Here is a 12,598-nt window from a genome sequence, read left to right as displayed (position 1 = left end):
ATTATATTTATCATCTACGGGGTGGCGGTGTTATATTTATTGTAAAGCATTCGGGTCAAAGGTACGAATCATAAGTGAATGTAAACGTTGGTAGTATTTAGTCAATTGTCATTTTACGCTAACGATTACTTGAATACTTCGACTGGAATTAACCACTTTCGTGTAAATACAATTCATTGAAACATTAAACCAAAATTCTAAATACTAAGGAAAATGCTTCTGCATTTCGTGCTCACTCTTTTCCTTGTCGCATGTCGCTTCCGAAAAACGTAGCGCGACAGTTGTATTTGCTTATCTCTGTTTCAATCAAGCAAACATCATCTAAAATATATTTGTTCATGAACAAATATATTCCCATTGTATTAGAATATAATACATGTTTTTATCTTGCAAATTCTTCCTTTTATTTGCAACAGCTAAGAATATTGTACCTTGACAAATTTATTTCAAGAAAGGCATATTTACGCTTTTGACTTGTTAATAAATAGGCTACGAAAAAAATACAGTTAGTTTCAAATTTGCGGAATTATCGAATCCTTGTTTTGAGAGCTGCATTTACGGCATCCAGTCGTCGCGCCACAAGCCACGATTCGAATATTTCAGCTGGTGCGTGAAAGGAATGTTCCAGAAGGAAAATTATTGCATCTCGCATGCCGTTTGTAAGAAGTAGATGCACGGGCATGGACATCACCAGAATACAAAGTTTCTCCTGTTGGTATATTAAACGGGTGTCTTTTAATTTGTAGAGCTACACAGTTTTATCATTTAGAAAAGTTAATAGTCGCATGTTCGGTTTGAAAGTAAAGACTGGGTCCATTGATTTTATTTTATACTGGCGTTTTTATTCCTTCTTAATATGTTTCGTCTCATTTTTATGCCTTTCCTAGCAGGAGTCAAGAACAGACAACTTATACACGCGTCACGAGTTCGGCTACGCATAGGAATCGTTCTAATATTTTTTTAGATGTCATGTCATGACGTAAGTGAACTAATTTTAAACAATAGGCTAAAAGCTAAAATTTAACCAAAAAACGATATTTTGTAAGAAAAATATTACCTTTGCAAATGGAATGGTTAGTTCATTCTCGAATTTAAAACGGGACACTTTCTTTAGAATACTATTGATAGTTTCGTTGCGAAGACCGGTCTCCGTGCGGATTTCGTTCTTTAAATCCACATACCTACAAAATGTTTAATGTTTAATTTTTAACGTGTTCGCAATTTGATGGAACCACAAATAACTGAAAATATTGGGGTTCAAACATTTATAAACGATTTACATTTGAGTATGTCGTTGAAAATTAAATTTACTACCGATCTTCATATTGCGGTAAGCTAAACACTAAATTAGCTCAGTGGCAAGGTGTCAGCTAGTTTTTTAAGATAAAATTATTGCAGTAAAGCAAACTGACCACAGCTCCGGTTGTGCCGAGCTGTCCTTCATGTCCTTTAGCATCGCCTTGGCCTCTCCTCGCATCTTGTCCAGCGACACGTTGATTATGGGGCCGAGTTGGATTGTACGCATCTTGTTGTGGACTAGCTTGTGCTGTTGGCTAGAAACACGAAATGTGGGTGAGTGTTGGTATAGAGTTGTTCGATATACCGCCCTATACACTGTACGTAAACAAGTGTAATATCCACATCTTTTTAGGCAGCATTTACCCCAAATAAGTTTTTGCATTGAGTTATTTGTATCGACTAGACCAGAGGGATGTCCGATACTTGACATTTTATTCCGATACCCGATATTTTAGACAAAAACTATCGCGATCAGATCCGATAGCAATGGCATCATTACCAAGCTCAATATACATAAATAAAATAGACGAAAGACATTTTTCAGGTTATTTGGCCAAAATTTGCTTTCGTGTTTAAGATGTTGAGTAACCTTTAGTTGTAAACTAACTCTATTTTTTGACAAATTTACGTTTCAAAGCGAGAAATGCATTGGATGCAAATGATAGCCAAAATGCCTTTAACAATTCGGTATCGGATCTGCACCGATACCAATTATTAACCTATAGTATCAGACGAGTACCGATATACTACCACTTGGTATCGTGTATCGGAACCGAACCGATATTATCCAAAATCCCTACAGGATCGACGTACAGTGTTACATGTCTCGCATGGCCGGCTGGCTTGCCTGACTACTCACTGCTTTTTACGTCTTAGTTCATCTTTCATGTCCTTTGAGAGCTTCTTCTGCAGCTTGATAAAGTCTGTACGAATATCGTTGAGTAGCTCTTCGGCATTCCTCTTGGCGGAACTGTAAACGTCAGAAAAACATCATTTTAAATACCTTACACTATAGTAAAGGATATTTTTGATGGCAATGGAACGCCTTTTTGACAGTATTGGAAGTTCAGAATAACCTAATATAAAAAAAAACTATAAAACTACATTAACAAAAAAAAATTGCCCGACTCTTTTTTGGATAAATTAAGGAAAATTTGTGTCATACAAATTAATACCTTCACTATAAACCCACCTTCCAAGAGAGAGTCGCTTTTTCTCGCTGATGGCCTTCTCGTACTGTGCTATCATCATCCAAGGTGGAGTAGCGTCTGCGGGGATGGCGTTGGGCGTCATGGTTGTCGTGTCTCGCCTACGGCTGAAATAAAGAGCTACATTTATCTTGCACTTACGGAACATATAAGGGAAAGAATTTTTGCTCTCCAAAAAGAAACATTTTCAAACCGATTTTCTTTAGGTCAAATTAGTATTATTTGCTATACATTTTATAAATTTACTTTATTTTGACGATTAATTTCTTTGTTTAGACTTTAGAAGCAGTCACAAAATTAACACATGTAAATGACTCGTTTTTAGTGGCAACTATTACTTGGAGCAAAACTGGTTAATGGTTATTTTAATCCTTCGTTTAAGATATAAACCGCAATATAGTATAAACCGAGTAATTACTAAAGTGAACCTTTTTAAGTTACAATGATTAATTATAAATGCGCTGGTTGATAATGTAAACATATGTAGTAACAATTCCGAAAAAAACATTTACATAAAAACATTTTACGTTACTAAAGCGACCGTAATTTTTGTTAGACTTTATAATTTTTAAATAAAAAGTAATCTAGACTCACTGTAGCTTCACAGAATACTTGCTGTTGGGGGTGGAGGGGGTGCCGGGCTTGGGCGTGGCGCACTTGGTCTTTTCGCCGGCGCTTATCAGATCGTCCCAGGTATCGATCTTGGGCCCGGGCGGCGCCATGGCTTTGTTGGCCAGCTTCGAGGCCAGCTGAGCCAGTCGGGGACTGACAATTAAACAAAAAGGCGGCTGTTACTTGTGAACCAATTGCTCGCTACTAAAATTAAATTGTCAAATATAAGTGACACTAAAATACATATCACACAAAAAAAACTTTTGGTATCGCAACACCACATTAGTCTATAGCAGGGGTCGGTAACCTTTCTTATGCAGTGTGCCAGTTTATTAACAATGTCAAAATATAAACAACTCGCGTGCCAAACAGTTTTCTATGTTTGGTTTTGCACTAGCAACCAGGATGCGGAGTCGGCTAAAACAACCAGATTCCGACTTATGCCAAAAAGTTGAACCCGAGCCCGACTCCATCCAAATGTGAGAGTTCGTCGAATCCCAAGTCTGGTTCCGACTCTACATCCTGTATTTCACTCACTTACGTAACTAAGAAAAGGTGGATATTCAGCAATTCACTCATAGGGCCCATGGAAAATATGCCACGATAAGATATTTCACCTTAACAATTTACAGTTTGCTGCCTTATTACTTTTGAAATTTGCATGCGCACACGTCGGACTCGGGAGTCCGACTCCGTAGTCCTGCTGTTATCTGCTAATTTACGAATGACGAATGATCTGACAGCTAATTTACGTTTCTTGGGAGACGCCACTAAACCAAATTTCATAAGTAAAATTCTGGGCGCTGGTCCAGAATCCTACCATATTTTGTCCGGGGGGTTATATTGCTGACAGCATTTGGGTTAGGGTGAGAGTTAGCGTTTGGGTAGGTTCAGTATTATTATTATTATTATGTTTATTCTTACATATTTACGCCTTCCTTACAATTATACCTTTGACACCTCGTTTCGTTAGTGCTAAAATAAATATGGTAGGATTGTAGACAAGCGAATTCTGTAACATACGCAAACCCTGCTAAAAACGAACTGTCACGAACCACTATGCTGCCCACTATTTTGGAATATACTTGAAAAAACAACACGCCACATTTTGGTATTGCGACATGATGCGAACGCTTAGTCGTAAACAACAAGTTTAACGCCCACAAAAAATAAAATAAAGACACTAATTTGTGACACGAACACTGCAAATCGAAATTAGTTATGTAATAGTAATGTTAATGATGTGGTCATAGGCGCCGAACTTTCAAATTCCCAGGGCGTTTTTTGAACCAGTATTTAAACAAGGGGTTCCTGAAATTTCAACTTAGGGAATTCCCTTATTTTCCTTCTGACGGAAAATTAATAATGACGTCATGAAATAGTGACGGGAATGGCGTCATAAATATATAACCAGACACAGCCAATTGGCGTCCGGGAAAAGCGAACTCGTGCTTTGAAACAGCTTAGTGTGCAATCGTTAACTTCAGGCGAAAAACTAAACCAAGACGGAGAATATGTGTGATTGATTTTGATAGAATCATGTTTCGATTATCAGCAATACGCCACCGCTCATTACCAACAAAACGTAGCAGGTCTCGCTAACCGATTTTGCGATTCCGTATACTAGGTTTAAAACAACCGTTATGTCTCATGTAATTACGTCAGAAATAATTGTACTCAAAGCTAATGCGGGCTTTGTCCTGCATTTAAATGATGAAGGAAGAAGGTTAGTGCCAATCTACTTTGAGCAGTGTTCTTAACTTATTATCCGCCATAGCATACGTGCAGAACGAGCGAGCGAAGCGAGGGCGAATTTTTTGGGGCTATGACGATTTTAAAAACTAAAGAGACTTGTGCGAGAGGAGTCGGCGTTATTGAACGAGTATTTTATATGTGTTTTAAAAGCTTATGTTCGGAATATTACGTTTATTTATCGATTTAAGTGACCAAACGTCTCAGCATATTTAACATTATAGGAGTTGTGACGCTAGACCAGGGGTTCTTAAACTTTTTTCACCGCGGACCCCTAAAACTATTTTTTGCTTCACGTGGACCCCTGTAGGCAAGAAATTATTAAAAATGACGTCATAAATTAAAATTCACGTAAAATTCACAAATCATAAATTCACAATCAAGTAGCCTGCCAGAAATGTGCTGATGATTTAAGTGAAAAGGAATCTAACATTCAGTGGTGAAACGTTTCATTTTTAAATACACTCGTTTTTTTAATTTGATTACTTTTCAAACGTACACTAATATTTCAATTTGGCTTTCATGGACCCCCTGAAATTAGTTCAAGGACCAAGGGGTCCACGGACCCCAGTTTAAGAACCCCTGCGCTAGACGAAGCACTGTGTTATGCGGCGTTTAAAAGTTATGAAATAGATTAACACTTGTCTATTTGAGCCTCAGTAATTGGTTTGACGCATATTTATCACAGAAGATTTTTCACTAAACACAAATTTCTCATCAGCTTAAGAATGACCTACGTTAGCGCGACCTAGTATTTCGTATTTTCTGCGCCGCTATGGCTTATTAATAGGTGCGAACGAACACTTTCGGAGAGGGTACTTCCCCATGTAATTCAGGAAAGTCGCGCATACTGTTCAGGGTTGAACTTAAGCACTCGCCCACTCGCCAATGCGAGTACAAATTGCTCTTGGCGAGTGCTGATTGACACCCACTCGCCCGACTGGCTAGTGGCTTCGGCGAAAAATGTAATTAGTTGGTGCAGGACAACTTGTGTTAAGCGCCACTACTAAAATTATTTTCTTAAACACTAAGGTGCAAATACATTCAACACTACACAAATAATAAGGTTAATCGAAGTCACGTTCAAAGTTCGTTTACCGGCGAACAATCAATAACGTAATTGCTGCAGTGGTAAACAGTTATGTGGTTTAGTGTTTAACTTCAACGTCGTTGACGCCTTTGGAAAAGTTTATTGGACGTGCAGTTTTGGGTAACAATAAGTTCAAAGCAAATGTCTTATAATAATATTTGTAAGCAATGTTTTTTTAAATATTTTGAGGGACTAAAACGGACCACTGAACACTACGATATTTGAAATATCGCCTACTTGTGTAACTACAGCTGAGCATTAGTAATTAGTCTACGTAAGTATGTTAAATAACTGTATGTAAATATTTTATACTGTATTTAAGATAGATACGAATCGAAACCGTTGCGGACGCCCTTGGAAAATAGAAACGACCCACTATAGGGCATCGCGCCGCACAGAACCTCTGATGCATATGGTTGTTAACTCAGCGAATAAATGGTTTAGTTGTAAATTTACAATTATTTTGTCATTATTTTATCTGTTCAAACAGTAACTATAGTGTTAGGCGAAATGTGGCGTTTTGTTTGTGGCGCGAAGCAACCTGGATGAAACGTCCTTGAAGCACAGAAAAAACAGAATAAAAAAAAAGAGAGCGTAAGGAATTGACAATGTTATTTTTTCACTAAAGAATACTTCGGCTGAAAAACATTGTTTTAAGCGTAAACTGCTTTATAGGTCATTCATTTGTTTGTTCATCCATGCATAAAAATAAACGACCAAACTTTTATAAAAACAAATGTTTACGATAGGTTGGAAAGTACCCGGTCGGCCGCGGTCACAGCCGCGCATTTCATGTAAAGTCAACGTAAAATTCAGTCAGCCGCGAAAAAATAGTACTGCATTTTCAGCCGTGCAAATTTTACAGATAACTTTATTACAGCCACGCAATTTAAAGCTGCAAAATTGTCTCTCCCACGCAAAATCTAAAGTTTACAATCTGGTGTTTACGTATAGAAAAATACTGGTTAACGATAACCCAAGAAATGACCGCGCTAGGACGGAAATTTGCAGACAGCGTGCCAAAAATTTGGCGAGTGTTATTTCGTCCTGGCGAGTGCTGATTGATAACCGCTCGCCAAACTGGCGAGTGTAATTTTTTGCTTAGGAACAACCCTGCTGTTAGTGAACCACGATTGCGCAACTTGCGGCGTACATTGCACTAGCTGTGATATGTAGTGTTCACAGAAGTGCAGTTGCACACTAATTGTACACGAAACTTGGGCGAATTTCTGGGCGTATTGACGCCCTGCAAGAAATTTAGGGCGTCAAAAAACGCTCTGCACACCCACGTTCGGCGCCTATGGATGTGGTAGCGATGTAAAGGTTGTACTTTGTTCGTACGCGTTAACTTATTTGGCGTGCCCTGAAAAATCATCTCTGCCACGTGTGGTACGCGTGCCAGGGGTTGCCGACCCCTGGTCTATAGTGTGCTAAATGTTACTTGGAATCTCAAAACGTTAACGATATTTGATGGCTTGAAGTTTACTTGATATTTTGAAGGACTTGTTTTTGGTATTTTCAATGACTTGTATTTGGAAAATAGGGCTTAAATAAAACAAGATTAAAACTTAAAAAAATCTTGTGGAATCGAATTATTAAAAAATCGTGATCGTGTTAAACCAGAAAAATAGATCACAGCAGATGCAAGCAAAAGACGGATAGCAGCAGAACCAAGCAGCTGTAAACCAAATGAGTTCAAATATCATTAATATGGTTATCGCATGAGGCTAAGCTTTTTCATAATTGAATCGCAATAAAAATCGTATGCTGATAACTAAAGTTTAAAGCTAACCGACGGGTGACTCCGATACTGATGCTCGACATCCTCTTTCTGTTTGCTTGCCCTTGGTGCGGGTGGAACTTGTCCGCGTCCTAAAATACGGACAAAATTGTGAAGTGACATGTAAAGTCACAGGAGGTACTATGAATTAAAGTTTCATCTAAGAGACTGGTGGTTCTTTATCTTTTAATGGCGACCTTATTGCAATCGTCTTACTTGCAGATTTATCAGAACTGCGCTTATGCATGACGGACGGCCGTCAACCTAATTTCCTATAGAGACTCTAAGTCTAAACTAACGTTAACGTATATACTTAACTTTATAGTGTTACATGAAACAAATCCGGTTAGCAATTGTCCCTTCGCAAAAAACGTTGCAAGCGGTCGGCAATGTTTTTTTTACTTGCCTTAAAAGTATAACAACTATAGCAAGTCTATTAGGAGGCAATAAATCTTTGATTTTTGGATAAAAAATAGAACAAGAGTTGTTCTTAGGTGAACCCTTCTTACCGCCGTGTCTGGATGGTCTTCTTGGCCTAGATGAAACTGCGCTCTGCTGCAAAACACGAAAAATGTAATAATTTAGTTTGCTAAAAGCACAATTGAAGCTTGGTTTCCAGTGGCCGAAAGGAAATTTTATGGGCCACACGAAAGTTGTCAGTTCAAGCACTCACCACAACTGATTAACTTAACTATAGTCAAATAGAAACGCGTGGCGTGAACATTTTTAAATTGAGATGTTCTATTGTATAGTCACAAATAAACGTTTAACAAACCCTCTGGGCCGATTATTGCAATATTTAATTTTTATTTTATTTTGTAAATAATTAGTTTTTTTAGCTCATCACAATTTTAAACTTTCCTTACCATGCAGTCGGCCTGTTGTAGTTGTCAATAACCACTTCGCTCCGTAGCAATTCTTTGACCGTTTTGTCAGTCAGCAGGTTCTAAATGCAAAATCATGTTCAGCTATTAAGACCCAGGGTTAAAAAGGTGAAAATTCCAAAAAAATATTTCTCGCAGGAAGCAAGTTGAAACTCACAGGTCGCAAAAACGTAACAATATGCCAAATGAACTTTTTACCGACGCCCTTTAAACCTTTTAGAAGGCACACAGCAACGTACGTTCATTTTCAGGAGTTTCACTTTCATGTTAAAAAGAGCGCAGAAAAGCGAGTTGATGGATTGCAGCTTTTTGATGAGATACTTTTGTTTTACTTCGTGCCTCCAACTGAAAGGGAAAAAAGACTCAGCTGAAGCGCATCATTGTTTAATAATAACAATTCAGCTCAACAATATCTTGTAAATAAAATAAACAATGTTTTAATTAGATGTTGTAAAGGTTAAAAGCCAACCACACGCAAACCCTACCAACACAAAGCACAAGGTTCGCTTAAATAAGTACATTAAGACCAAGACCAAAAATAAAAAAACAATACATTAAACCAGGGGTTCCCAACCTGTCCACCACCAAACCAGCAAATAAGACATTGCCAGAGCAAAAACAAGCTCAACCATCACATTAACTAAATAGCTAATTAATGTACTACCGGTATCATGTTTATTGTGTGTTGTATTTATATCATTTTATCAATCTAACTACCGGTTACTGTATAAACCATTTTTTTAATTAAAATGACGTTTCTCAATTTTTTCAAAATGTTGAAAAAATAGGGGGCCATTGATTTCTCAAAATTTCCAAAGGGGCCACGGTGTAAAAACGGTTGGGAACCCCTGCATTAAACACCCCTAAAATGTTTGTCTGCGTTAATTCCGAAAAACCCAATCAACGCAATTGACAAAAGGCATTCGAGCGAAGAGAACTCGTGGCAACATCCGACCGCTGCAAGACTTCCTCCTTGTCCTCCATGGCCTCGTTCATTTCCTGGTTGATCCTCGCCTCTCTCATTCTCTTCATCCCGGTGTTCCGGAAGGCCTTTGAAACAACCGAGCCCGTTCCGCTCGCAGCCTTTAGGTCAATGCTATCTGCCATACAGAAACATTAACTTTGTTATTATTTTGTCAGAAAAAACAGCTCGAAACTCTAGATACCATTTTGTTGAAGCTTGATATAATAAATTGCAAAGCCAAACGTTACAGATCCGTGCGTATAGTGTACCCAACTATTTTTTGGTGTTTTTGTATAATAAAAAGTAGTTTACCAGATTTTCTTAGGCAGTTTTTAAAAAATTATTAACTGCACTATACAGATCATTCAGAATAAATAAAATCTTTCAGCAAAAATCGGCTTTCTTAACAGTGTTGTTTAAACTAAACTAAACGCCAACATTAGGGAAGAATTACACGCGGTAAAGAATCAATGGTAAAAATGGACTCTCCAAAACCAGAACGAAACATTGGTGGAAAATCTTCTAAAACTGGACAAATTGATTGTCCAGAAGACTAATTCCAAAAATCACCTCGAGTTTTTGTAGCTCCCAGGATCTTGCCGATGGTGCGCACGATCTTCCAGTTGTTCTTGTATGGAGCCTTCATCTCTAGCTCTTCCTTGTTTTCCAAGCTGCCGGTTTCCATTTCCTGCATTAGTAACAAATGCTGTTTGTTATATCTAGGGTCTGGGGCTCTAGGCCTATGTTCTCGATGTGTAAAAAAAAACAATTAAAAATACTTATGTTAACTTGCAACTTACGGCTGGACAAACTCTGTGTGAGTTCGCATTTAACGCACTGCTGCAGTATTCTAACATTAACTATAAGAAATTTCGTTTTATATTTGTTTTAACTTTAAAGTAATGTGTATTTTTAAAAAGCCACGAAGCAATTTAAAATGTCACGGTATGTGACTTAAAACAACAAACGCAAAGACTCGAGCGTGGAGTAAATAGTTTCGATCAATAAAACATCTTTAAATCGCAGTTTGTAAGTAAACCAAAAGGCCCAACGAAAATCGTAATTCAAGCACCCGGGCACACGGCGAAATGCAAACATTAAAAAACAACACGAGTTTATACCTTTTTATAAATGTATGCCAACAGGCTTTGTTCCGCCTGGACACCTCTACGCATTGTGTTCACTTCTTCGATGCGTTGTTTTATCGCCATAAAACCGGCCGTAGCTTCGCCCACTTCAAGAGGCTCGTTTACCGGGGTGAAAGCCATGGCCTTCTTTTGTAACGTGGTCATCTTTTTCGGCTGTCCCGAATTCCAGGTTTCCTTGAAGTGCCGAGGCGTCTTTTTGATCTAGGTGTTTTAAGTGCGCTATTAAGTACCTTTCCAGTGTTTCTGGTGTGGGCACACCTTCCAGAGAAAAAGCTTTCTTTTTTATTTAAAAAATCGTTCACTTCAAGGTACATTAATCAACCAAATCGCAATGACTGTCTTGCCAGGTAGCTGAATTTCTGGTAATAATTTGAAACTCACAGGTTAACACAAATATATAAAACAGAAGTTCATCACAGGTATAAAGCTATTGTTAAATTGTTTAATCTGCAAAACGAAACTTAAATGAAGAACCACTAAAAAGTATCGCGTGGTTGCAAAATTGCGGTTGAGTTATTTTAAAATTGACACTATTTTTCACCACATTTTTGCTCTATTTTTATCTTGTAAATTAGAAATGTTTTTGCCTACCTTGCTTCTCAAGTCATCCGTAATCGAGCTCAGCATTAAATCGCCTGCTTCCAAATAAACAGTTCCAACCGATTGGTAAGGTTTAGCCTTGTCCGCGAAAAACCCATGGCTTAAATTATTTTTTCTTCTCTGGAATTTCTCCCTCCATGATTTTTCTCCGTCAGAAATGGAGGTAACGAAGGTTTGGTCGTTGCGCGAAAAAGTTTTTTCCGCTTCATATCGGCGGTCTAAACGCATGTATAGTTTGAAAGTATTTGTAAGTATAATCTAGTATTGTACTGTATGTTATCGCGCTTGTTTAATATGTAATTAAGTGGGGTTGGTTACTATACTAGAAAGCTGGCGACTAGCTATGTCACCTGTACTCACAAATTTCTCCGCTTTTCTTCTTAAATGTATCCTTTATGCATTTCAGAACTTCATCAGTGTAGGCCTCGCTGGGATTGAGTAAGACTGGCAGTGTCTTTGTTGTCATCACTAAACTTTTATTGGTAACCTATACCACATTAATAGAATAACTCAGCCATGGCAACTTAGCAACCTGGAGAGCTAGAGACGAAAAGTTAATATTTTTTTGTTTACAAGCAGATGACAAAATGTACCCAATCGTGGTGATTTAAATTTATTTATAAAAGGGTCATTTTTAGTATTTTTCATTTAGACCCTTAAAATACGATCGACTGTTTAATACCTGCCTAATTTAAAAAAAAATTATATATATATATATTTAATGAGAAATAAACCAAAGTCAAAGATATTCGTTTATTATTTGCAAAAGCTGTTATAGTTATGCTGTAGTTAAGTTCGGTACAGTATTAAAATCGTATTATTAGCGCACAAGTCTAAGTACTGTTACGACATAAATGTCCTTTAGTGATATAAAAACTACTGGTTTTTCAATCTATAAAAATAAATCAAGTAAGTCATTTAATTATTTGCAAATAATGCAAGACGGATTTTTTGAGAAACATTTTTGTTATAGTTATGCTGTGAGCCTGTGACTAAGATCAGTACAATATTTGAGCAGTGCTAATAGTGCACAAATCCAATTATTGTTAGTTGAAATACATTAATGTCCTTCAGTGATATAAAGTAACTGAAATATAATAACCTTACGGAAACTTCAACATTCATTAAGTATTGCGTTTCGCTCGTGAACAGACCAAAGGTGGTGGACCAAAAAAACAATAGTGGTTGTGAATATATGTAGATTATATAAGTTATTTTGCATAAAAAGTGCTGCAGCCTACATTGCCAAAGTGTCTGTTGT

The 12,598-nt window shown here is 37.5% G+C and overlaps 1 protein-coding gene across 1 annotated transcript; it reads right to left on the bottom strand.

Moving 5' to 3' along the window:
• Positions 1-526: 526 nt before the first annotated feature.
• On the bottom strand, positions 527-11,803 carry LOC146161222 (uncharacterized). The gene is made up of 15 exons (XM_083385112.1): positions 11,698-11,803; positions 11,329-11,555; positions 10,711-10,938; positions 10,160-10,277; positions 9,581-9,725; positions 8,865-8,970; positions 8,608-8,687; positions 8,251-8,296; positions 7,754-7,833; positions 3,102-3,272; positions 2,492-2,614; positions 2,159-2,269; positions 1,413-1,553; positions 1,058-1,181; positions 527-709 (listed from the first exon to the last, which is right to left on the bottom strand). Exons 1-15 carry the CDS (start codon positions 11,801-11,803, stop codon positions 527-529), a joined length of 1,989 nt encoding a protein of 662 aa, XP_083241238.1.
• Between the last annotated feature and the right edge of the window lie 795 nt (positions 11,804-12,598).

The sequence above is a fragment of the Ascidiella aspersa genome, chromosome 3, assembly GCF_963924565.1.
Source record: "Ascidiella aspersa chromosome 3, kaAscAspe10.2, whole genome shotgun sequence".
NCBI classification, from domain to species: domain Eukaryota; kingdom Metazoa; phylum Chordata; class Ascidiacea; order Phlebobranchia; family Ascidiidae; genus Ascidiella; species Ascidiella aspersa.
This window is presented reverse-complemented; position numbering and strand designations above follow the sequence as displayed.

Bases quoted from the DNA above. Each gene is read 5' to 3' on its own strand.
- LOC146161222 (XM_083385112.1), bottom strand. From the start codon at position 11,803: ATGACAACAAAGACACTGCCAGTCTTACTCAATCCCAGCGAGGCCTAC. The intron at 8,297-8,607 runs GTAAGGAAAGTT...CGTGTTTTGCAG, and splicing joins TACAACAGGCCGACTGCATG to CAGAGCGCAGTTTCATCTAG. The intron at 710-1,057 runs GTAATATTTTTC...ATATACCAACAG, and splicing joins TAACCATTCCATTTGCAAAG to GAGAAACTTTGTATTCTGGT.